Source organism: Garra rufa, chromosome 22, assembly GCF_049309525.1.
Source record: "Garra rufa chromosome 22, GarRuf1.0, whole genome shotgun sequence".
Taxonomy (NCBI): domain Eukaryota; kingdom Metazoa; phylum Chordata; class Actinopteri; order Cypriniformes; family Cyprinidae; genus Garra; species Garra rufa.
The window spans coordinates 11,924,520-11,950,913 of NC_133382.1; the positions used below are offsets into that span (position 1 = coordinate 11,924,520).

At 36.1% G+C, this 26,394-nt stretch overlaps 3 protein-coding genes across 3 annotated transcripts in view; 1 reads left to right on the forward strand and 2 right to left on the reverse strand.

Moving 5' to 3' along the window:
• Nucleotides 1-4,392, reverse strand: part of adam9b (ADAM metallopeptidase domain 9b) — a 28,645-nt gene extending 24,253 nt beyond the window's left edge. Inside the window, exons 1-5 of the mRNA XM_073828607.1 lie at nt 4,278-4,392; nt 3,752-3,861; nt 3,591-3,667; nt 3,436-3,508; nt 3,125-3,201 (exon numbers count right to left, since the gene is read on the reverse strand). Of these exons, the coding sequence (XP_073684708.1) occupies nt 3,125-3,201; nt 3,436-3,508; nt 3,591-3,667; nt 3,752-3,861; nt 4,278-4,335 (395 nt within the window). The 5' untranslated portion in view covers nt 4,336-4,392. The remainder of the gene's footprint in view (nt 1-3,124; nt 3,202-3,435; nt 3,509-3,590; nt 3,668-3,751; nt 3,862-4,277) is intronic.
• A 1,056-nt stretch (nt 4,393-5,448) lies between these two features.
• c22h10orf88 (chromosome 22 C10orf88 homolog) lies at nt 5,449-14,204 on the forward strand. Its single transcript, XM_073828657.1, has 6 exons — nt 5,449-5,888; nt 6,256-6,453; nt 9,017-9,089; nt 9,182-9,382; nt 10,756-11,069; nt 13,502-14,204. Exons 1-6 carry the CDS (start codon nt 5,755-5,757, stop codon nt 13,671-13,673), a joined length of 1,092 nt encoding a protein of 363 aa, XP_073684758.1. The 5' UTR covers nt 5,449-5,754; the 3' UTR covers nt 13,674-14,204.
• A 10,041-nt stretch (nt 14,205-24,245) lies between these two features.
• htra1b (HtrA serine peptidase 1b) overlaps nt 24,246-26,394 on the reverse strand; it is a 40,056-nt gene continuing 37,907 nt past the window's right edge. Inside the window, exon 9 of the mRNA XM_073828995.1 lies at nt 24,246-25,374. Coding sequence (XP_073685096.1) covers nt 25,206-25,374 — 169 coding nt within the window. The 3' untranslated portion in view covers nt 24,246-25,205. The remainder of the gene's footprint in view (nt 25,375-26,394) is intronic.

The following is a 26,394-nucleotide window of genomic DNA, read 5'->3' on the forward strand; positions in this document are numbered from 1 at the left end:
TGCCACAGTACGTAGATGCTAGGGATGTTAACCGATGACCGTTTGACCGGTGGTTGACCGTATCAACGTTAACCGGTCAAAGTTGTCGGTAGTCGGTTAAAAAAAAAAAGTGCCGGTGCGTCTTTTACGCATTCTGAAGGTGCCTGTTTTGTCCATTGGTTTTATCATGTTGCAGTCTATTAGGCAACATTCCGCATAAGATGGGCTTAGATTTGGAAATACATTACATCTACATTTCAGTGGTAACCGATAAGGTTATGATGATCATCATCTTTCTTTAATATGGTTAGCACTACCTCAACTAAAGCGGCGTCTCTTCGGAGCTGTCATTTTCTTAAATGAGCCGTGGCAATGTTTCAAATGAGCTTCTAACCTAGACAAACGCCTTTATTTTCAAAGCGATCACCTTGTACCCAAACCATTTGAAACTAAGGAGCCATTTGTCCTACGATTACATACAACAAGCTCTTCGGCGCCGCGTTTGCAGGACTCATGTTTCGCGCTGTAGGGGATTTTTAAAAAGTGACGTGAGTGGCAGTGTGTGTGTGTGTGTGTGCGGGAGGCAGAGCGGCAGAGAGAGGCCGCGATCACACCGAACGCGTTTTTGAAGATGGAGGCGCCTCTTTTGAATGGTTTTCTGTTGGCAGTGAGCGTTCTACGCGCTGCTTATGCGTCCCAGGCGCCTCGCGTTTTCACCGCCTGCTGCGCCTCGCGTTTTTGCAGGAGCGCTCTGAGCGCGTGAAGTTGAAAAAAAAATCAACTCTGAGCGGAAAAACGCCCAACGTCATTCGCGTTCTTTTCCATTGTCCAATCGAATGAATGGAGAGGCGGGCCTTCTGTTGTGGTGACGGAATTTTACGGTTGCTTAAAAAGTCTGGAGACTGCAAGAAATAGAGGAGAAACCTTTTGTGTCTATAGTGGGTAACCCGGAGCTGTATTATTTAGGGTTTCTGCTAATATGACAGTTTACTTAACAGCATAAAACTAAGATTTTAGAGCGCTCGCGCTATAATCCTTTGATTTGACTGACAGGACAGCTGTTTTGGTCGTTGCTTAGCAACATAAAAAAAACGCAGCACGCTCTTTTATTAAAAGTCACCAAAAAAAGGCAGTGCTGTGCGCCTCGCGTATTTAGAACTAAAAAAGACGCGTTCGGTGTAATCGCGGCCAGATGCGACAGAGTTGCGAAATTGCAGGCGCGGCTGGAAATGGATGTTATTTCAAATAGCGTACCATATTTTAAACTAATCGGTTAACCGGTTTCAACCGGCTAATGAGGCTCGGTGGTCGGTCAAGAAATTTTTTAGTTTTCGCCATCCCTAGTAGATGCACATGCGGAAGCGATCTGTCGTGCTAATACGTCACTCATTGTTTATATAGAGCATATTGGCCTCTCAAAATGGTGATTACTTGTGCCTATTCTGATTCTGGCAACCGATTAAAAACTAAAAGATTATGTTTCCATGTGCAAACTCATATGGGAGTGTTGGCTTTTCACAGACTACATTGCCAGAGCATGTTGATGCATCACGCGTCGGCTGTTGTGAACACGCTCCATACAGCTGAACGTTCCGGTGGATCAGAGGTAAATAATGATATAAAAACTGTTCAGTTTCTTGCACAGACCGATCGTCTCAAGTCTCATCGTCTCAATGTATCGTCGTGAGCCACAGGGTTTAATTTGGTTTTGTCTGTGTATGTGTTTTTTTACTCCTTAAGATTTGGTAACCATTGACTGCCATTATATGACAGACTGCAACGGTTTGAGTTAAAAATCTTCGTTTGTGTTCTACTGAAGAAACAAAGTCACCTACATCTTGGATGCCCTGGGGGTAAGCAAATAAACATCAAATTTTCATTTTTGGGTAACTATCTCTTTAAGTCCAAATAGCATCTAACTACTCAAACGAAGTGCAATAAAAACCCTTCTATTTATAAGCAAATATCTATAAACAGGAGATATCTTTATTTACACTTATTTACACACTATTTATATTTACATATAATTCTTTTAACATGCTCCATCCTCCATCACATTACCAATAATTATGTAGGATATTAAACATAAATCTGCAATGATTTTTCACAAGCTAAAATTTTCTAACCGGTTTACTCACTACTGAAGTACATATTTGTCAGTTATTTATTTAGATTGGAATTAAATTTTTTATATCTACACACAGAAACAACTTTGTCTTAACAGGTCAGGTGAACATAAAACATCAAAATAAATGAAAGTGAAATGTCAAGTTCATTTGGGAAATTTTTCATCATACAATATTGTGAACAAAAATACATTAAGTGCTATACAGTCACTTCCGACAAAACAAAGGGTAGACACTGGAAGTGTTTAGGAAACCTGTTTGAAGAAAATCCATGTTTTTGCAATTGTGAGTTGCAATTGTGTAAATTGTGGAGAAGAAAAGCAAGATGAATTTTAAAACGGTTGTTCACCCAAAAATGTACATTTTGTCATTGATAACTCACGTAAAAGTACTTCGCTCATCTTCGGAACACAAATTAAGATATTTTTGATGAAATCCAAGATCTTTCTGACTCTCTATACACAGCAAGGGTCCTACCATGTTCAAGGCCCAGAAAGGTACCTAGAACATCGACAAAATACTCCATGTGACATCAGTGGTTCAACAGTACTTTAATGAAGCCACGAGAATGCATTTTGTGTCATTGTACTCTTAATAATAGCAGAAGAGGGTAACTCTGGGGAGAAGAATTGTTGAATAAAGTCATTATTCCTTAAAGTCGTTATTTTAGTTTTTTTTTGTGCACATAAATTATTCTCATAGCTTCATAAAATTACCATTGAACCACTGATGTCACATTGGCTATTTTGTCAATGTTCTTGGTACTTTTCTGGTCCTTGAATGTGGATCTTGGATTTCATTAAAAATATCTTTATTTTTGTTCCGAAATTGAACAAAGATCTTACAGGTTTAATTCATTAACGACAGAATTTTAATTTCTGGGTGAACTATCACTTTAGTACCGAGCTGCCTCGCTAGCACAATAATAACTTTTAATAAATCAGTTAAAAAATGACATGGCACCCAACTAACAAGTAAGACCGCATTTTAGGAAGTGAAAGTGTAAGCAACATACTTACCTCAGACCTTCACAGGTGCTGAGAGCTACGAGAGAGTCTTCATAGCCCTCCACATGTCCTTGATAGTGACAAAGCTCCTAGAACAAAACCATTAGCATTAGTACAGCTCGTTTTCCAATACTATGTCAAGGTTAATGTTTTGGCTAATGGTTTTCATAAAGACCACATGACTAAATGTTTTCTAGGCTATGATCAACGTCCGCTGATTATAATGTATTTTTAACATACAATTTCCTCATTCTGACTTCTGATGAAATGAGTTAGACAGTACCTCTTTTATATTTTATCCAAGGCCAATAAAAATGTCTCACCGGTTTTTCTGTGCATGCTTTCTCTTTCTCCTGTGCATCAGACAACACAACAAAGTTCTCCGATAAAAATTGTCTGAAAGAATAAGAGATCAAATTACAATTTTTAAGCATTAACCAAACTAAATATTTCAGACAAAGAATTTTAGAATTCTTACGTGTTTTTTGTCAGATGCAGTATACGTTCATGACCATCAATTCTGACCGAGTATGTAACGCTATCAGCATGTCTATCCTGAAATCAGACACATCATTTTCAAATATGGAGAAAACATAATTTTTTAACTTACTTCCACACACTGTTAATAGTGTTTTATACCTGTGCAGGTGTTTGTGAGGGGTCTGCTTGCCTCTTCCAGCGCTCATGAACCAGCTGAGGTTTGACCACATCATACTTCTTCAAATGTGAAGTCTGGTCTGTGGTCTGGACTGATATAATGGATAAAAGAAGCAAATAAGTGTAACTGAAACAAAGTCTGAATAACTTTTGATAGATACCCTATCTATGTATATAGATACAGTTCTAGTTCTTGTGACTTCATGTAGTTATTGGGCTACACTGTTAGTACAAAAAACAATAAACAGATCAATTTACAAGACCAAAACTCTTATAATCGACTGTTAATCTAATTTAACCTACTTAGATTAAGTTTAAACCTATCTTATTGTTAATAAATTATTTTCCATGTATGATTAATACAACCCATTAAAGACTTTTACAGTACTTTTGTAGTTTGTTGTCGGCGAAACACGACGATTCTTTGTATGTCTTCCTTCATTATGTGTACGCTAAATTAAGTCATGAGTATAAAAACACCAATCATAAATGAGTGGATTTGTCTTACCTTTGCAAATCGCGAAGTTTGTAATAATGAGAATAAAGATGGAAAAGTGTCGCGTCATGATGTTTCTGTGGACTGACGCTCAGGTTCTCGCTCAGGTGAGCGCGAGCGAGGGGCGTGCACGAGCAGTCAGACAGGTGGAGCGACATTCTCTTATTATTCTTTCTGGCCCGCATGACTCTTTATTCAAACTATTTATAGATTTTTAGATTTATATATAAAGATAGAGATAGAGATAAACAAATTGGCTGGCTTGTTCCATAAGAACGTCATAAAGTATGTAAATGCGAATAAATAATGTAATTGAAGTATCTTTAAGGTATTATAAAAAAATAAGTAACTTGTTAAGATGTGCTCAAAACGTATATATATATTAATATATAATATAATATATAATATTAATAATAACAATAAAAAATCTATGAAAACCATGATTTTAGGCCTATCTAGACACAAAGCCCTTATACTAAATTAATTAAAATGACAATGGCCTAATTAAGTCTAGCGAGAAACAGTACTGTATTGTGTTTTATTAATGTTGCACCTGAGAGTATATTCACAATGACACAAACATTTTTTTCCTGCAGGGGGCGCTCGGAGTTTCATAATTAGCCGCACGAAAATTATTTATGTACGCTACGGGATCAAATGTAAAACTAAAATTGCAAATGCATCTTTCCCATCTTTATTTTATTGTCATTATTATTATTGAATTTTAACAGGGTAAAACAGCGTCACAAAACATTGATCCGCATCCACAGATAACTTCGTCATACAACAAAAATGTTTTAAATTACCTGGTACATATTTTCTTTACATCAGTCAACTTTATTGTGGTCTGGACGAAAAGTTACACCCTATGGTTACACCTAGCAATGTTATCCAGAAGCATCTCTACCCATTAATATATTATAAGGTTCGAGGTTCTTATTCAATTTCTATGAGCGCTTCAGAGGCGCAGTGAGACTTGCCCTAGGATTAGTATTTTGTTCTTACCTAACGCTACTGGAGGACTATATATTTTTTTACTCTGAAATGTGCAAATGAAATGTAAATAAGTGCTGGAATCACGCATAATTCGTAACGTTAAGTATTTTACTCAGGCGTATGCGTGGTTGTCTCTTTGGGTCCTTGAGCAGCAGCCGTCGCTGTTTATTCAGCATGTGATATTGTTAATGCGAATGGACGCTGTTAGATTGAGTGCTGTTTATATAAATACTGTTTTATTGCTTTTATGAAATGATAACAGTGATAGCAACGCGCTAATGGGGTGTTTTTGTTTTGAACTTTACAGCTAATATGTATTTTAACTCGTCAAACAGCAAATTTATTGAGCGACATAACTGAAATGGTTAGAATTTAGTGTACGGTATGTAATGTAACTGACCCTAACTGTGTTGAAACAAACGGTTTAATCCGGCGGACATTTCGGCTGTTGTGTAAATGTTTTTTGGCTGGCAACAGAAGATCATTTATCAGGATGTCCTCAAGTGAAGATGCTGTGATCTCTGCACGTAGCTCATGGCTGTGCTCAACGCAGAAACCGCTGTCAGATGTTCTCACCACAACACAAGACAATGGTCCAAACGATAACTGCAGGTGTGAAAATGACAGGTGAGTCCGTTTCAATGGCTGCTGATGGCTAGAAAGTAAACTCACCAGTGAATGGGTGCTGTCAGAATGAGGGGCCAAACAACTGATAAAAAATATCACAATAATCTACAAGTAATCCTATCCAGTCCAATCCATTATTTTACGTCTTTTGGCACCCATTCACTGCAGAAGATCATAAGTGAGCAAGTGATGCTACATTTCGGGTGAACAATCCCTTTAATATGTTATTGATTCATAAAATGTAACAATAAAATAATCTTAATTAAGCCACCTTTTAAAAAAAATACTTTTAACACAAGCCAAAGTAACGGAATATAAAGTATCAGGTGACTTGTTATTCAAAAATATGTGCATGCATTTTTCACAGGTGTGAGCCTGTCTGTCTGGAGAGAGCTGAGGAGGGATCGCCATGTGTTGTCACACTTCTGTGCACACCTCACTCTGCATCTGTGATCAGCAGTCTACAGGTTGTCAGCGAAGCCCGCACTATTGAAGTCTACTCACTTTCTGGAGAATACTGTGGCACCTGCCGTGGAGAGGAAGTTGAAATATCACACACTGATGGGTATTTTTCAGAGCTATTTACACATACATCAAAGAAGATAATATGAGCAAAAATATACTATATATATATATATATATATATATATATATATATATATATATATATATATATATATTAGTTAAATTTAACAATTCGGTTCACCCATAAATGAAAATTTTATGTTTATCTGCTTACCCCCAGGGCATCCAAGATGTAGGTGACTTTGTTTCTTCAGTTTCTGTCAGTCATATAATAGCAGTCAATGGGACCCACAGCTTTGAGAGTCAAAAAAACAAATTAAACCCTGCGGCTTGTGACGATACATGGAGGTCTTAACACACATAACAATCGGTCTGTGCAAGAAACTCAACAGTATTTATATAATTTTTTCTGATCCACTGCAATGTCCAACTGTCCTGAGCGCAATCACAACAGCCAGGGTGTGACAAAGAGCAAGCAACCATAACTTCAGTCGATCAGGCTCAAAAGTTTGGAGTCAGTGAAAAGTCAGCACTCCCAGATGAGTTCGCGCAAGCAAGCGTAATCTTTTAGTTTTGAATCAGTTGCAACAATCAGGATAAGCACAAGTAATTACCATTTTGAGTAGCCGTCGTACCCATAATGTCTCTGTGTAAACAATGAGTGACATTGACAATCCGCGCATGCGTCTAATATGCCAGAGCATGTAGACCAGTGTTAGGGAAAGTTACTTTAAAAGTATTGCTTTACAATATTGAGTCACTCCTTAAAAAAGTAACTAATTACATTACTTAGTTACTTTTTGTGGAAAGTAATGCGTTATGTTACTTATGCGTTGCTTTTTAAATCTGGGCAGGGCTTGCTTGTTTGTTTTTAATATAAAAAGTTCTGTTTTGGGCAAATGTAAAAGCCTTTTCACACCAAACGCCTCAGGCTTTGAGAAAAGTATATTCACGTCTGTACTGTCGATTGCAGAAGAAAAAATTGCAACTCTTCAGCAATAAAAAAAAAATGAAAACAAATGTTTGATCTAAAGCATTACAATTATTTTCAGTCATTTTTGCTTATTAGTATGGATGAATTGGATCATTGAAGGTCGGCAGCAAAGTCATCGGTTAATAAAATGGGATTAAATACAAGAAGGATATTTGTATTATTGAACATTATTATTATTGTAGGTTTGCTTCATATTCTGAACTGAGTTTTTATTCATTTTGAGGAATACTGTATCTGTTTTTTGTTTGAGTAAGATGAATTAATGCATGTTCACATTTATTCTAAAACTAAAGTAACATCTTACTCATGATTTCTCTCAACATGGGGACAGGAGAGCTTTTAATCAATAAATGGGGGGAAAAAGTTACTTATTCGAAACAGTAACTCAGATATTTTCTCAATTTAAAAGACTGGCTGATTGTTTCATGTCTTAAGACCTCAATGTATCGTCACAAACCGCAGGGTTTAATTTGGTTTTGTCTGTGTATGTTTTGTTTTTTTTTTTTACTCTCTGGTTCCCATTATTAGTGACAGACTGCAAAAAAATCTTCATTGTGTTCTACTGAAAAAACAAAGTCACCTACATCTTGGATGCCCTGGGGGTAAGCAGATAAACATCAAATTTTCCTATCCCTTTTATCATTCAAATTAACAGCCATAGAATTTCTATCGTTTTATGTATTATTATTATTTTATATAACTTTCAGCTCTACATTGTCACTGTTTAACATCTCTCAAATTCTGTTTTCAAAAGTTACTTTTTTGCTAATAATCAGAATCAGAAAGAATATCAAGTATGCTTGCGCATACGAGGAATTTGTTTCAGTGTTATTAGCTTCCAGTACACAGAGACGCACAGACAATAAAAATAAGAGAATAAGAAAAAATACACATATGTAAGCATAAATAGACCAAAAATAAAAATAGAAAATAATAATAATAATAATTAGCAATAATAATAATAATAATAATAATAATAATATAGTAAATATGTGAAGTAATAAATATGTAGGGTCAAACATGTTTTACTAATATATTTATGATAATTATACATATGTGGATTTTTTGATCATTTATATGTACAAAATTAATGATTAAAATTGTTAAATAACCTTTTAAACTAAAAAGTTGAATATCAAAACATGCAAATAACATAACTGAATCGCTGATCCTATTCATGCTAAAATATGTTTATTTGTTTTATTAAAAAGTGTTAACCCCATTCAAACTAAATAAATGATTTCTGATCAAACAAAAAAAAGGTTTTTATACCCAACTTTAGAAGCATGGTTTGCAAATTCATTTGCATTTACATGACAGTTCTGTATTATGAATATAGTCAAAGCTAAATGATGTGACGCACAGTAGAATTTTAGAAACAAAATTTTAAAGTAGAGAAAACTACGTTACTGACATTGTGTGAAAAATCATGTAATAAGAGCTGTAATCTGATTATGAGCATTATGAAATGTAATTTACACTTATTACGAGTATTTGATTTTTGTAATCTGATTAAGTAATCCAAATCCAATCATGTGCTGAATTAGTGAAATATTTGTTCATTTAGAAGATTATTGCTGATTCTTCTGTTTTTCTTTGCTCTTGTCAGGTTTGAAAACAAAAGGCATTTCTACAGGAATCATCTGGTGCTGGAAAACCCTGTTGCATCCTGTGAGGTGAAGGTAAGGAAAGCTAGAAATAATATCCAGGCTTTCATCACAAACACGCAAACTGATCTGTGTTGGCTCAGCATCAGTGTGGTGTCTCCGTACAGCTGCTCTCTCTCGGTGGTCGCTCATCTGTGGCTATCGCCCACATGGGTGTGGGACTGGAAACGCTCAAGGACAGACAAGGTGGGCCGAGTATAGACCCAGGCATTGACCTTCAGCGTGTGCAGACGATGATGGAGGAGATGGGCACCACCCTTTCACCAGGAGCACAGAACCTCATGGAGCTGGTGCAGTGCCAGCAAAAGGTCTGGATCCAGCCTCTTATTACTGATCTGGTCTTAAAAAATGATTAATATTATAAACTTTGCACAAATTTTCCTGTGTAGAATCTCTTGTGTCTGTAAGTTGCAACCACTCAGCACACCTTAGCAAACACATGGTAAAACCCAAGCAGTGGCAAGTTTCTCATAAGATCCTCCAGAAATCATTCTAACATGAAGAGCATTATAAATATCCTTACTGTCACCTTTGATCAATTTAAGGTGTCATTGCTTAATAAAATGTGTATGTCTTTGAGTTTTTCTCACATAACCTCTAGTTGTAGTATTTTATCAGTATAATACATATTTTTACTATTTTCTCTCTTTTTTTCTGTTTTTAACGCTGTTTATTCATGTACCTATCAAGTTTGAGATTTTGGGCTTTTTGGTTTTTCATAATTGTGACCCTGGACCACAAAACCAGTCTTAAGTCGCTGGGGTATATTTGTAGCAATAGCCAAAAATACATTGCAGGGGTCAAAATTATTGATTTTTCTTTTATGCCAAAAATCATTAGGAAATTAAGTAAACATCATGTTCCATGAAGATTTTTTTGTAAAATTCCTACTGTAAATATATCAAAATGTAATTTTTGATTAGTAAAATGCATTGTTAAGAACCTAATTTGGAAAACTTTAAAGGTGATTTTCTCAGTATTTTGATTTTTTTGCACCCTCAGATTCCAGATTTCAAACAGATGTATCTCGGCCAAATATTGTCCTATCCTAACAAACCATACATCAATAGAAAGCTTATTTATTGAGCTTGCATATGATGCATACACCTCAGTTTTGTAAAATTTTACTTTATGACTGGTTTTGTGGTCCAGGGTCACAATTTGTTTTGCTTGATTTTATTCCTCAAAAATGGTAAAAAAAAAAAAAAAATATATAGTGTTTCCTAGTTTTTTCTGAATTATGGCATGACTAAATGAGATACCCAAAATTCCCTCCGTAAAAACTTTTGACTCTAATATGTCAAAAAAAAAAAAAAGAATTTTGAAACTGATTCATCCAGTAGATTTTTGTACTAGAAATGTATGCAAATGAGCTCATATTTCATTAAATGATGCCTCATTTGCATATGTAAACCTAACATTTTAGAAAACTTACAAATTACAAAAACTTAAATACAAAAAATATTATTTAAATGTAATCAATCAACTGGGTAAGTAATGTGATAACTATTAGTTTTTTATTTTTTTTACCCTATTCACCTTCAGTGTCTCGCCTTAAACATGTTCATTCTCATACTGAGGTTTTCAGTTGGACAATTGTTTCTCTGAGAGAAACAAAAAAAAGGCTAGCACAAAGCTTCGTCACAACTGAACAATCATTCTTTGTGCATGTTGTGTCCAGAATAAAGCAGACATGCTCAATGGATTCATTCCTCTACTCATGGGAGGAGGAGCTTTGAGCTGTCTGTCAAGAGGAGGTGGGGCTTCCAGTTCTGCAGGGACAGAGTCAGGCCCAAATCTGCCATCTGGCCTCGAGCAGCTTCTGTCTACTAACAACCAGAACCAAGTCCCTGGTGCCATGTCTGCCCTGCTGAGCTCTGAAAGAGGCACGATCAACCCAGACCTGCTTCCAATGCTGCAGAGTGTGTGCGGTCAGGTCACACAACTTCGACTGGAGGAAGCCACATCTCCAGAGAGGAAAAAGAATGGAGAACGGTAAGCATGAGTCATCTGTGGTTTGAAGCCACTCAGAAATTTCATTGTGGTAACCAGCTCATCATGATAATAGTGTGAGTACTGCTAATGTGAATAATAGAAATGATAAACACATTAGGATTTTAATATATAAGTTGTTTCATAGAATACAGTGTTTTATACAGTGAAAATATATTACCTGTGAACTATATTCCAAGTTTTATGAAGCTGTATGATACATTTGTATGTCTAATAGCCTAAAAGCCTTTTTTATTGAAAACATTTTACAACTCTGAAATATCATTTAATTCAAGTATACAGGTGGGGGGCAAAATGATTAGAACACTGGTATTTTTACCAGCTATCTTTATCTTTGCTCTAGTGTGTCAGTAGGAATTATCAGTTTTCATTTCTAAAAATTAATTTTGCCATTAATTGTAATAATTCAGTGGGATTTTAGTTTGCAGAAGGAGACTAAATCCAGAAGAACTGTGACAACGTCTTTTAGATGCTTCAAGAGATCTACCTGCAAAGCTACCTGAAAAACTATGCGCAAGTGTAACTAGGGCAAAAGCTGTTTTAAACGCAAAGTATAGTCACACCAAATGTTGATTTCATTTAGGTAAATAGATTTTATTTATCGATGAACTTCTATTTTAATGTTATTTTTGACAACATCCTTATTGTACAGCATTTTTACACAAGTGCCTAACACTTTTAACAGTACTGTAGCTTTGCAGGTAGGTTTGAAGCAACTTGGAGACATTGCCACAGTTTTTCTAGATTTAGTCTGTCTCAGTTTGTGTTTGTTCTGTTTCTCCATGTCTTTCCAGACAGACTGGATGATGATGATAGATCAGACCTCTGTGTGGAGCACTGGCCGTTGTCAGGCTCCTTGTGCAAACAAAAATCTCACTGAATTATTACAAGTAATGGCAAAATAAATGTTTGGAAATGTAGACTTATATGTGTCCCTGGACCACAAAACCAGTCTTAAGTCGCTGGGGTATATTTGTAGCAATAGCCAAAAATACATTGTATGGGTCAAAATTATTGATTTTTCTTTTATGTCAAAAATCATTAGGAAATTAAGTAAAGATCATGTTACATTAAGATTTTTTTTGTAAAATTCCTACTGTAAACCTATCAAAATGTAATATGCATTGTTAAAAACTTAATTTGGACAACTTTAAAGGTGATTTTCTCAGTATTTAGATTTTTTTGCACCCTCAGATTCCAGATTTTCAAATAGATGTATCTCGGCCAAATATTGTCCTATCCTGACAAACTATACATCAATAGAAAGCTTATTTATTGAGCTTTCATATGATGTATATATCTCAGTTTTGTAAAATTTAACCTTATGACTGGTTTTGTGGTCCAGGGTCACATATTTCCCACTGACACACTACAGCAAAAGATAGAAATAACTGACTTAAAACCATTTTTAAGTTACTACCACTTATGTGTTATATGTGAATTGAATCTAAGAGTGAATGAAATTTTAGAGCTTTGCTGTAAAGGAAAATTATCAGTGAACAATGACTCAAAGTCTGTTCTAAAATTATATCATACGATTAAAGAAGATTAAATTGGATAGTTTCATACATTTTCATTGGAAAAGAGCATTCTGTAAAGTTAAAAGGACAAGGCACAATACTTTCATCATTTTTAAAGGATTCGTTCACTTCCAGAATAAAAAAAAATCCTTATTTAGTCACCACATGTCTCAAGAAATTAAGGTTTTTGAGGAAAACATTCCAGGATTTTTCTCCATATAGTGGACTTCAGTGGGAGTCAACGAGTTGAAGGTCCAAATTCCAGTTTCAATGCAACTTCAATGGCTTTACACATTAAAAGCTGAGAAATAAGAGTCTTATCTACCAAAACGATTGGTAATTTTCCAAAATAAAAAAAATAAATTCAATTAAAAAAATGTGTAGTTAGATCTTTGTCTCCAGTTCAAAAAGATAGGGTAGGTAAAAAAAAATCTAATTTTCTCCTCCAACTTCAAATCTTCCAACATTGTTTTACCTTGGTAAAGGCCGTTTGACTTTCTTTGCCCATTTGTAAACACTTGGTACGTACTTTATGTAGCGCATGACCTTTCCAACATGACTACGTAATGTGTGAAGTCCAGCTAGTGCAGGACAAGCATTTGTGGTTTAAAAGTATATAAAGTCCACTGTTCCTTGTCTGGGATCATGTAGAGCCCATTGAATCTGCATTTAAACTGCAAATTAAACTGGAATGTTTTCATCAAAAACCTTAATTTCTTTTCATCTGAAGAAAGAAAGACTTGAACATCTTGGATCACATGGGGGTGAGTAAATAATCAGGACATTTTTATTCTGGAAGTGAACTAATCCTTCAAGACTTTCATTCAAACATATTTAATGTTCCTTTAGTTTGTCTACTGGTCATATATCATTTTTAAAAATGTTGTATTACAGAGAGGGTCATACATGCTGTGGAGGGTTTGAGAAGTTTCTGGAGACTGTTGTAGAAAAGCGAATGGATGAGATGGAGAGAAGATTAAAGGAACATCTGGACCTCCGTCTGGACGCTCTTCAACAAAGACTGGAGAACACGCTTCAGCAGGCACTCTCTCATAAACACCAGTAAACAACATCCTCCAACTCACAATACTAACCTCAACACTTTTAACAAGATCTCTGCCAAGATCTTTTACTTCAATGACAACTAAAGGGACATTTCATTAATGACTATTATAGTTCTGCATGACAAAAATGGATGTTTCACCATCAGTCTTTACTGCTTTGTGTGAAAACGTTTTATTTGTGGTTTTCCGTCCCATCCCAAGAGACTGTACTGACTTGGTTTATGTGGTAATTAACAACTTGATGAGTCGATTCACTAACGTGAGTCCACAAACAGTATTAGGTGATCTTCACAAAGGACAACTACTATAGGAACTGTTCTTAATAACGCTGTTGATATTCTATATGTAATAAATTATTTTACCTAAAAGATACTACAAACAACGGTTGCACTGACGATGTCAAGTATCGATTATTTGTCACTGTAAATTGCCTTTCTGTAAATGATGTTCATATGTTTATACTGTTAATACTGGAGAACTAAGGACAAAAAAAAGAAAACATTAAAATTATATTTATACCAAAAATAATATAATCTATGCAGTGAACTCTTGTCATGTTTTATCCTATCAAACCTCAGCACATTACATTGCGTGATTTATTTCAATACTCTCCTCAAATGAATTTAGTGTCTGAAAGGGAAAATTTCTACAAATGGATATGCAGTCAGGTAAATCCTGACAGTACTTTTTTATGTCGATGGAGAGTTTACTCTGGTGAAAGTTGTTAGTAAATCTGGCCCTACATGTTTTAACGTGATAATACTGTGATAAAATTGATTTTCTATTCTGGTACATTTTTAACCTTTGTGATGGACGTTTAAAACCGGTAAACTTGGTAACGTCGCACAATATGCAAACAAGATTTTTAAAAGGGACATAATATCCATAAAATTTGCATAGAGAAAACAATACCTACAAGAAATATCCCCGTGTCAAATGTGCATACTATCCTTGTTAAATAGTATATAATATTAGAAAATCCCTGAGATTATATGAGATTTTTTTTTAAAAAGTCCCTCAGTGGTCTGTTGTTTCCAGTAGATTTTTAAAAAGTTTGTTTTAAATAAATTGTGAAAAACATGAGCATAGTTGTCAGCATTAAAGACCTAAAACTGGCAGATTAAAACTTTTTCTCCAATACAGTTGGAAGAATCAATCAAGTAGTGTAATTTTAAATAAACTGAATGTGAAGTGTGAGGATGTTAACGGTGGCAGAGTAAAATGACTGGCAGAGTTTGTGACAGAGCGCAATTTAATAGCAAGGTTGTATGTCCCAAAACTTGCTTACTCTTCTGCTGCACACTCCAAAGTATCTACTTTTTTTAACAAAAAGAGTACATACTTTTTAGCATAAGTAGTAGAACTGGGATGGAGCATTTGTTAAAGGGTTAGTTCACCCCAAAATTAAAACTCTGTCATTAATTACTCACCCTTATGTCGTTCCAAACCCGTAAAACCTTCATTCCTCTTCAGAACACAGATTAAGATATTTTGGATGAAATTCGAGAGCTTTCTGGCCCTGCATAGGCAGCAACGCAACTACCACTTTCAAGGCCCAGAAAGGTAGTAAGGGCATTGTTAAAACAGTCCTTATGACATCAGTGGTTCAACCTTAATTTTATGAAGCTATGAGAATACTTTTTGTGCACAAAACATGGTACTCTCTTGAACGTGTGTGAAGACTGACACGGAAGAAAAGAAATAGTTGAATAAAGTCGTCTTTTTTTTTTTCTTTGCGACATCATAGGGGGCAGCCGTGGCCTAATGGTTAGAGAGTTGGACTTGTAATCCAAAGGTTGCAGGTTCGATTCTCAGGTCCGGCAGGGATTGTAGGTGGGGGGAGTGAATGTACACTCTCTCCACCCTCAATACCAGGAGGCTGAGGTGAGTCCCTTGAGCAAGGCACCGATCCCCCAACTGCTCCCCGGGCGCCGCAGCAATGGCTGCCCACTGCTCCGGGTGTGTGTTCACGGTGTGTGTGTGTTCACTACTGTGTGTGTGCACTTGGATGGGTTAAATGCAGAGCACAAATTCCTAGTATGGGTCACCATACTTGGCCTCACCTCACTTCCTTTCCTTTCCTTTCCTTTCCTTCCTTCCTTAAACATGGTAGTTGCATTTCTGTCAATGCAGGGTCAGAAAGCTCTCGGATTTAATCAAAAATATCTAAATTTGTGTTTCGAAGATGAACGAAGGTCTTACCCCTTTGCAAACCCTGACTTAGTACTTGTTGACATAACCCTTGTTGGCAATCACAGAGGTCAGACGTTTCTTGTAGTTGACCACTAGGTTTGCACACATCTCAGGACGGATTTTGTCCCACTCCTCTTTGCAGATTCTCTTAAGTTTTCAAGGCTGACGTTTGGCAACTCAAACCTTCAGCTCTCTCCACAGATTTTCTATGTGATTAAGGTCAGGAGACTACCAAGGCACTCCAGGACCTTAATGTGCTTCTACTTGAGCCACTCCTTTGTTGCCTTGGCCATGTGTTTTGGGTCATTGTCATGCTGGAATATTCATCTACGACCCATTTTCAATTCCCTGACTGAGGGAAGGAGGTTCTCACCCAAGATTTGATGGCACATGGCCCTGTCCATCGTCTCTTTGATGTGGTGCAGTTGTCTGACCCCTTAGCAGGACACCCCCAAAGCATGTTTCCACCTCCATGTTTGACGGTGGAAATGGTGTTCTTGGGGTCATAGGCAGCATTCCTCCTCCTCCTCCTCCTCCTCCTCCTCCAAACACGGCAAGTTGAGTTAATGCTAAAGAGCTCGATTTTGGTCATCTGACCACAACACTTTCACCCAGTTCTCCTCTGAATCATTCAGATGTGCATTGGCAAACTTCAGACAGGCCTGTACATGTGCTTTCTTGAGCAGGGGGACCTTGTGGGCGCTGCAGGATTTCAGTCCTTCACAGTGTAGTGTGTTACCAATTGTTTTCTTGGTAACTATGGTCCCAGCTGCCTTGAGATCATTGACAAGATCCTCCGCTGTGGTTCTGGGCTGATTCCGCACTGTTCTCATGATCATTGAAACTCCACAAGGTGAGATCTGAGGAAGATTGTAAGTTATTTTGTGTTTCTTCAATTTGTGAATAATCTCTCCAACTGTTGTCGCCTTCTCACCGAGCTACTTGGCGATGGTCTGTAGCCCATTCCAGTCTTGTGTAGGTCTACAATCTTGTCTCTGAAATTCTTGGACAGCTCTTTGGTCTTGGCCATGGTAGAGAGTTTGGAATTTGATTGATTGCTTCTGTGGACAGGTGTCTTTTACAGTTAACAAACTGAGATTAGGAGCACTCCCTTTAAGAGAGTGCTCCTAATCTCAGTTTGTTACCTGTATAAGCCAGAAATCTTGCTGATTGAAAGGGGATTAAATACTTATTTCACTTATTAAAATGCTAACTAATTTATAACTTTTTTTGAAATGCCTTTTTCTTGATTTTTTTGTCATTCTCTTACTGTTAAAATAAACCTACCATTAAAATTATAGACTGATAATTTCTTTGATAGTGGGCAAACGTACAATATGTATGTATGTAGGTAGGTACGTATGTACGTACGTATGTACGTATTCTGTAATTGGCACATGAACCTTTCAACCCAGAACTTTCCTTACATGGAAAGTCATATAATCGTCAAAACTCTGACAGGTCTATAAACCTCCACTTGCCCTCAAATGGTTCTTTTGGCATCTCTCATTCACCATGTCTTTTCTCAGTAGTTCATAAACTTTCAGTTGTCTCAAGGCTTGCATTGCGGAAAACCAAGTCTACCTTTTCTACAGCCCTCTCATGCTATGAACATGAACTTGTGCTATTCTTGGCAGTCGCCCGTCAACCATGAAGGACAGTTGCCTCACTCAGAAACAGCAAAGAAAACACAGCTGAATGAACAAACTCCACACTAAAGGAAACTCGGCAAGAATCAATAACAAAATTACGTTTTGATCCTATTGAGTAACTTTCCACCCTGACCATGTTGGCATTCGGACCTTGTCATGTGAGACAATCCAGAATGACATGGGTGTCTCCTGTCTACACCACAGTGATGTTCAATGAGTAGATTTGTTCAAACAGTAAGCTGTTGTTTTCTTTTGACCGAGGGAGACGTCCACTTCAGAAGGGGTTTTGTAACCACAGAGAAGTGGGTCAGCAGTGGAGGTGGTACCGATGATGAACAGCGGCTGTTTTTGTCCAGACACCCACGCCAATATCCCTATGGACCAGAGTCAAACCGGCCCAACTGAATCAACAAAGCCGTGTTGCTGCCACACTTCGTGCAAGTGCTCATGGACTGAGCACAAGTAAACAGCCTTAAAGTCAGCTTAACCCTAATAATTTTCTAAACCCATCATTAAACTTACTGTAAATGATTAATCATGAGGCTGTGTAAGTGGAGAAGAGAGTAAATAAGCTTTCCTGTTTGACATCCCTAACAACCTCTCTAGTCCCATTTAGCCACTTGTTAGTAGCTAGTTTTTTAGACAAGTAATGAAAACAAATGAAAATATATTGAGTTTGTGTTAATCACAAGTCTTAATTTAGGCATTTAACCAAAAACCCACTGACTTAAGGAAGATAGAACCACAAGTACTAAAATCCTAGCTCTAATCTAAAATATATCATCCCTAGTTAGGGTGCAGCTAACCAACTCCCACTTTTCACATTAATGGTTGTTGATAACCTGCTATTAATCTAAAAACGTGCTGAATAATGCAGAGCAAAAATAAATCAATAACACACACACAGATTTTTTTGTGTATTTGAACCCTTTCCAACAATGACTGTATGATTTTGAGATCCATCTTTTCACACTGAGGTCAACTGAGGGACTCATATGCAACTATTACAGATGGGTCAAATGCTCACTGATGCTCCAGAGAAAAAAAAATAAAATAAAAAAATAAAAAAAAAGCACACATTAAGAGCTGGGGGGTGAAAACGTTTTGACTTTAAAGATTAGAGTAAATGTAACTTATTTTGTCCTCTGGGAAACATGTAACTTCTTCTGTAGCTTCTAAAGGGCAGTACTAAATTATAAATATGATATTTAGGCAAAATAAGAAAAATGTACACTTCTTCCTTCTGTTCAGAAGTTTTCACTCCCCGGCTCTTAATGCATGGGTTTTCCTTCTGGAGCATTTGAAACTTCTGCAATAGTTGCATATCCCTCAGTTGTCCTCGATGTGAAAATCTCAAAATCATACAGTCATTGTTGAAAAAGGTTCAAATACACAAAAATGCTGGAAAACCAAAGAATTTGTGAGACATGAAGAATTTTTATGAAGAACAGCAGGCAGTTTAACTGTTCCGGACAAACAAGGGACTCAGGAGAGGTTGTAATATTTAAAATGGGCGTTCTGAGGATGTTGATGTAATAATTCCAGGTTATTTAACAGTCAAACATTTGACAGTATTATTCCCCACAGACAAATGCACGTAACAATAATTATACTTCAGAGTGCCAGTAAAATATGACTTGGAGTTTTAAATATATGGCCTAATTCTGTCTTCATCTCAGATTTGAGGTTTTATTTCATGTCTGACCTGAGGTCGACCCAAGATTCAGTCGATGTTCTCCAAGATCAACTGAAACTAATAAGTTAAAAAGGAAATGACTGCAAACCCGCCCTGTTACTCCAGTCCAGAGCCTGAAGTCATCGTGCAAAACGAAAAAGAAAAACATCCCCTGTTTTACCTATTGAACTGAAGGCAGTGGATAAGACTCTACTTGTGCAATTTGTCTGCCAAAAGACATACTGAGAACAATTTGTTTTAGAAACATATTTAGAAAGACTTTTGTGCCTTTTTACATAATGCCTGGAGTGTATAATGCTCCTGCTTGTAGACATCACATTGTGCCTCCAATAAACCAACAAATGAGGGCAGCACATCCCAACAGATCCTGAAAATGTTATATAGTTTTCTGTATATCATAATGGAAGAAACTTTTGTTGTTTTTTCGAGGTTTGATGTGTTTTACAGATATATGATGAAGGAAGTACCATCATAATCTTGAGTTTGAGGTATAGCATGGCTAAGTGGGACATTTCTGGTCAACAATTTTTTTCTGTCTAATTGTTGTGTGGGTTAATTTATTTACTCAATTTAAAAATTTGTTTTTTTTGTTTAAACCTTCAAATGCTAAAATGTATTTCATATACAGAAGTAGGTAATACAAGCTCAGTTGGATAAAACCTGTATCACAGGTTTATGAAAAAGACCAGAAATAAATAAACCAATAAAATCAAATTGAATTGTATTTCAAATTAAGTCAAATTAAAAGTATATTATTCAACTTATTTCTAGTACTAACTTGGGATTGAAGTCCTTCAGATTTTTTTTTTTAAATTGACTGTTATGTGAAGATTTCTGCTCATTCTAAATCAGATACAGATAAAGTAACAGAGAAAAGTCTTTGCCCAGCTAATAAAAATTTGTTCCAAGAACGTTTTGCTAACATTCCCATTAAGTTATTTCTGAACGTTTTCACGTTCAAACTGTCCAGTTTTTTTTTAATGTTTGAGGAACTTTCTAATCTAATCTCTGTTGTCCCATATTTTATGTTATGAGAATGTTTTTATAGATTATACAAATGTTGGACATTAATCTTTTATACCTGTTATTACAATGTTATTACAACGTTCTTTGATATGAGAATTTTACAGTAACATCTCAATCTACCATTGTCATAACGTTACGAGAACCTTATATTTGAATGTTCAACATCCATATTTCATGTTATGAGAACATTTTTTACTGATTATACAAATGTAGGACAAACATTCCCTTTGATCTTTTATACCTGTTATGAAAACTTTATTTTTTTTAATGTTAAATGTTCTAAACTTCTTTAAAGTTTGAGGAACATTTTTTCTCTGTTATGTGAATGTTACAGGAACATCCCAATCTACCATTGTCATAACGTTATGAGAACCTTATATTTTTAAAAACAATCAACATTATGAGAATTTTTCTTAAAGGGATCATTGGGTGCCCATTTTCCACAAGTTGATATGATTCTTTAGGGGCTTAATCAGAAGTCTATAACATACTTTGATTGAATTTTTTAATAGTAGTATAAAAAAACACTCTTTTTACCTTGTCAGAATCAGCCCTTTTTAGAGCGAGCTATTCTGTTGCATGTTCATTTAAATGCTAATGAGCTCTGCTCGCCCCGCCCCTCTCTGCCGTGGGATGATGAGCCGTAATTCTTACTTTAGCCGCATTTCGCAGCGAAACTTGCTAACAAGCACATTATTTTGATAGGCCATTTCCAAAGATGCATAAAAAACCTTATACTCACTTCTGCTGTGGGTGAACCTGCATCACGAATGATTCGCACAAACATAGACGCTTATGTAAATCGGGATCGGCACTTTTCTTTCAAAAACAAAAGTAAGGGTAATCCTCTGCGTCTTCAGCGGCTCAGATGTCGGGAGTAAATGACGACTGCTATGTTCATTATTACTTTCAACAACAGAACACCTCATATGTTCAATCAGAGACATTCTTGTCTTCCCCTGCACCTGAGTCGACACAATGGCGATGGGAGTCGGACTGTTTCAGCTCGGTGAGGGCGGGTCTAAGATAAGGCGCTCATGTCAATCAGTTATCGTGGGAGCGGCCTCTGTTGTGTGTCGTCACACCGAAAAGATGCCGAGAATGACCTGATTTTAAATATGGGATATTACTTTTAAAAGATTAAAAACTGGGTGGATTTTTATCATTGTAGGGGGTTGTGTACACTGTAAAAAATTTGCTCTAGTTCTGCAGCTGGTTGCCAGTAACTTACTGTAGATTTTTAATTTATGTTATTTACTGGCAACAGTTTGTTCAAAGTTAAATATACATTAAACATTAACAAGTCTTTGTCTTTACAGAATAAAACTATAAAATAACAACCTACTGCAAAGCATTCTGGGAACCAGAAACCTTCATCAACCTTTTTCTGTTTTTTTCCTTCAGATTTTGGTTCCCAGAATGCTTTGCATAAGGCTGTTATTTTAGTTTTATTCTGTAAAGATAAAGACTTGTTAATGTTAATGTTCAATTAACTTTGAACAAACTGTTGCCAGTAATAAATAGCATAAATTTAAATCGACAGTAAGTTACTGGCAACCAGCTGCCAGTAATACTGTAATTTCTACAGATTTTGTTTACAGTGTACACACATTGCCAACACACATTAATGTTCAAACAACATGTAAAAGTGAGTTTTGCATCCGATGACTCATTTAAATACATATGCTGTAAGAAAGTTTTCTTTTAACATGACGAGAACAATCAAGTACAAATTGCATCACAAGGATGTTCTGTTAAAAATAACATCAAAAAAATGTTCCAAGAATGTTGTTCTAAGACCGTTTTCTTTTAACATTACAAGAACCTCAATTGTGTACAAATAACATCAAAAGAACAATCCGAGACTCCCTGTTGAAAAAACCAGCATATGCTGGTTAGGTATGTTTTGGTGCTTGGATGCTGGTTTTAGCTGGTTTATGCTGGTCCATGACCAGCATAAACCAGCTAAAACCAGCATCCAAGCACCAAAACATACCTATCCAGCATATGCTGTTTTTTTCAACAGGGCTGTTCTAAGAATGTTTTCTCTTACCATTAGGGGAACCTCAATCGTGTACAAGTAACATCAAAATAACGTTCTGAGAATGTTGTTACAAAAATGTTTTCTCTTAACGTTACCAGAATGTAAATCAACCATTAATAACGTTATTAGAACATCCTATAAACATTATTTTAAGAATGTTCTGTCCTAACCTTTAAATATCTGGGTGGTACAATGCAGCACCGATTAGAACTGCGATTAACTTACCTGTACAATAAACTGTGTAAAACGTGCATTCTTCCATTCAACTTCAAGCATTCAGATGGTGTAATCAAACGTCTTGTGTGGAGCGCTTTTGGAGTATGCATTTATTTGTCATTTGAACTGTTTGGAAACGGAGCATAATGTGGACTTCAAAGATTTCTTATTCTGTTGTGCCCTCTATATGCAAGCGACTAGTCGACGTCAAGCTTAAAGGAGGCATAACACACAACCAATCTTATGCTAATCTTGAGTACCTGTAGAGTAGTACTGCATCCTTCATATCTTTAAAAAGTCTTTAGTTTTATCATATTTACAAAAGAAAGATACAGCTTTACAATTCTCTCCGAAAACAGCCGAGCTCATGGAGACGCGCCGTGGGCGGAGCTAAAGATTGACGAGAACTTTGATGCCGTTTCTCTTACCATCTGCAGTTCTAAATCATAACTTGTATCTTTTATAGCTGGGACCACTTCATCTTTCAGTATCAAACGATGTGAAATCCAGCATCGAACTAAGCCTTGTTTATAAAACGTTCGTCGTTATAAAACGTTATCTTTGCCTTACAACCAAAACCACACTTCTTCAAAAACATTCTTCCCGAGCAGCAGTGCAGCCAAATTAAGCGCGTTGATTGGCATCATATTGCTCTCCCTCTGGTCGATATGTGCGCAAACAAATGCCCATACAAGGAGTTCCACCCTTCAGTATGTCATAAAGAGCCATGATCGAAAAAAACTTTCCAGAACTAAAAAACAAAAACCAAATCATTTTTTTGAAACTTTAAAATTACCATTTAACAGTGGAAATAACATGTATGAAACAGAAAAAAAATCTAAATTTCAAATTAAAAATTAAGTTTTGATATATATATCATATATATATTTAGGGTAAGAAATTTGCTAAATATCTTCATGGAACATGATTTTTACTTAATATCCTAATGATTTTTGGCATAAAAGAAAAATGTATAATTTTGACCCATACTATGTATTGGCTATTGCTACAAATTTGTGACTAGTTTTGTGGCCCTGGGTCACATATTAGTGCCTTAATGATGCATATTAATACCTTTTGAAAAGGTACCACCCCAGTGACAGCTTTTGTACCTTTTTCTAATAGTGTAACCCTAACTGCACAATCTGATTGGTTAATTGACCCAGGAACAGATATTGTTAAAACCATGATAAGTAAATTCTGAAGTAATTTGTAAAGATGGGACCCATATGTATTTGTAAAACTCCAGCTGTGAGCTCAGCAATTTGGCATGGTTTTGGATAATAACTCTAAAAGAGCAATAATAATCAAATTCACTGAGACATTTATGCGTCCCTTGCTGTCCATGCCGTTTCAGGCTTGTGAGATGAGTCAGACATTGACGAAGAATGGGTCTGATACGTAAGCGATGAAACATTATGAATCATTAATGCTATGAAGAAAAAAATGTGATCTTAAAATGAAATCAAGCATGACATCCATTCATGACAGAGTATTAAAATTCATTTTGGTACTAGGATGACAAATTGGCAAAGAATGGATCAGTCCTCAAGAGACCAGATCTGCACCGCAGGACCTCTATTAAAACCTCTAATAAACTATCAAGAATGGTTAATAGAGCAATTCTGGGCACTCACTTTCTCGATATTCCCAGCTAGATTGTTTCTTGCTAGTGCATTCGTATTGCATCACTCTAATCTGCCTGAAAAATGCATTAGTGAAGTCAAACAGTATGACACTGAAACGGTTTAAAAACGTTAACCTTCTTTAATTTCGTTCGAAATTGCCGTCTGACAAACACAGACACACAAACATTTAAGGACGAGAAGGTATTCCAAGATAATATTCATCCTCTAATGGCCCACAAATAATGTCAAGTCTGAGATCTGAGTGTAAATATAAAAAAAATGGAAGAAAGCTGAATACAGACAACAAAATTCACAATGCCTTGCTGATGAAATATAAGGTCTGTTTTAAAACCTAGTGAACTTTCGCCATCTGTAACTGATTTAATACACACATAGGGAGCAAATCTGAATGTAGTTTCTCTCACTGGAGACTTACAAGTGATTTCAGTAGTTAGCCGTTAGCATTTTGCTAAGCTAACAGCATAATACTCAAATAATACCCAAATAGAACATATACAACTCCAGTACATTTTTATAGAGTGTTAAAATTAGCTATGGTTTTACTACAAATAAAACCAAAACACATGGTTACTATAGTTAAACCACAGTAATACCACAAATTAACCATGGTTTTGCTATGCTAACCATAGTTTAACCATGGTAGTTATACAAATGGTGATCCAATTGCTAAAAAAAACACACTTTTACTAATAATAAAACCATGGTTGATTTTTGTAAGGGTTTATCCGCCATCTTGAGTGGAATCCTTCTGCTCATCACAAAATCAAAAGCTCACTAGGTTTTGGAACATATATACATTTTGGAGTGTTAATGAACTAGCCAGCACTAAATTCTCATTTATTTACAAAGGGCTCATTCTAACATGGTATATTATTGAATAAACCGAAAATAGCTTGTGAGATATGGAGGAAAAAAAATGAGAAAGGACAGAGAACAGTGTTCTGGTTGGATGATGGTCGGACTGGAAAGTGTTCACTATGATTTCTAGAATGAGTGTGGCTCCAGACACACACTCAGTCAAAGTCTGAGAACCAGCTCACGGGTGAGCATGAGGGAGGTCAAGGGTCAATCTCCTCAGGAATGATTGTGAGGATGACGTCTTCATTGCCGCGTCGTACCACTGTTCTCAGACTCTCGTCTTTCTTGATGGCTGTGCTGACGTCACTGGCTGACGTGATCCTCTGACCGTTAATGGTGATTATGACGTCGCTCTCCTTGAGACCGCCACTAGCAAAGAAAACAGGAAGAAGTTAAAACTGACCGAATTTTAAGTTAGAACTGTGCTTTTATTTTATTCTCATTATAAAACAGTATTGGGTATTGTTAGAAGCTGATGTCATTAAAAACATCATTCTTTACGACTGAAGAAAGAAAGACATGAACATCTTGGATGACAAGGGGGTGAGTACATTATCTGTTAATTTTTGTTCTGAAAGCGAACTACACCTTTAAGCTTGATTGTTCAGTAAGAAACAAATTACTTTGTTTCAGAATATTTTAAGCTCATTCTCAGGAAATAGTGCTTACTACTGATGTGGTTTTATGTCCAGTTAAAGTCAAAAGTTTACATACACCCTACAGAATCTGCAAAATCAAAATTATTTGAGCAAAATAAGAGGGATCATACAAAATGCATGTTATTTTTTTTTTTTAGTACTGACCTGAATAAGATATTTCACATAAAAGACGTTGACATATTGTCCACAAGAAAAACTAATAGTTGAATTTATGAAAATGACCGCAGTTCAAAAGTTCACATACACTTGATTCGTAATACTGTGTTGTTACCACAGTGATTTAGTGATAGTTGTTCATGAGTCCCTTGTTTGTCTTGAACAGTTAAACTGCCTGCTGTTCTTCAGAAAAATCTTTCAGGTCCCAAAAATTTTTGTGTATTTGAACCCTTTCCAACACCCTGTTTTTATGCGCATTTCGAAGTATCACAACAGAAACAAGTGATGAAAATGCCACTTTTCGAATAAAAATCCCTAAATTTGCACACACAAAAAAGTATGCTCACTTGAGGTGGTTTCTGACTTGCGAATAATGGGAGATGGAAATGTATTTGCTGAATAAATTCCTTTGTACACTTTAAAAAAAATCACTTGACTTTGTGATATGGGACAGCAAAACCTGAATAACCAGTGGACCGATCTCGTTCCACAGCATCTAAAATGTTTTTATGGTTATTCTGAAATGCCTGAGCATAAAATGTATAATTGCCTCCAGGAACTGCTTTACAGCAGG

Bases quoted from the DNA above. Each gene is read 5' to 3' on its own strand.
- c22h10orf88 (XM_073828657.1), top strand. From the start codon at position 5,755: ATGTCCTCAAGTGAAGATGCTGTGATCTCTGCACGTAGCTCATGGCTG. The intron at 5,889-6,255 runs GTGAGTCCGTTT...CATTTTTCACAG, and splicing joins TGCAGGTGTGAAAATGACAG to GTGTGAGCCTGTCTGTCTGG. The intron at 9,383-10,755 runs GTCTGGATCCAG...TGTTGTGTCCAG, and splicing joins TGGTGCAGTGCCAGCAAAAG to AATAAAGCAGACATGCTCAA.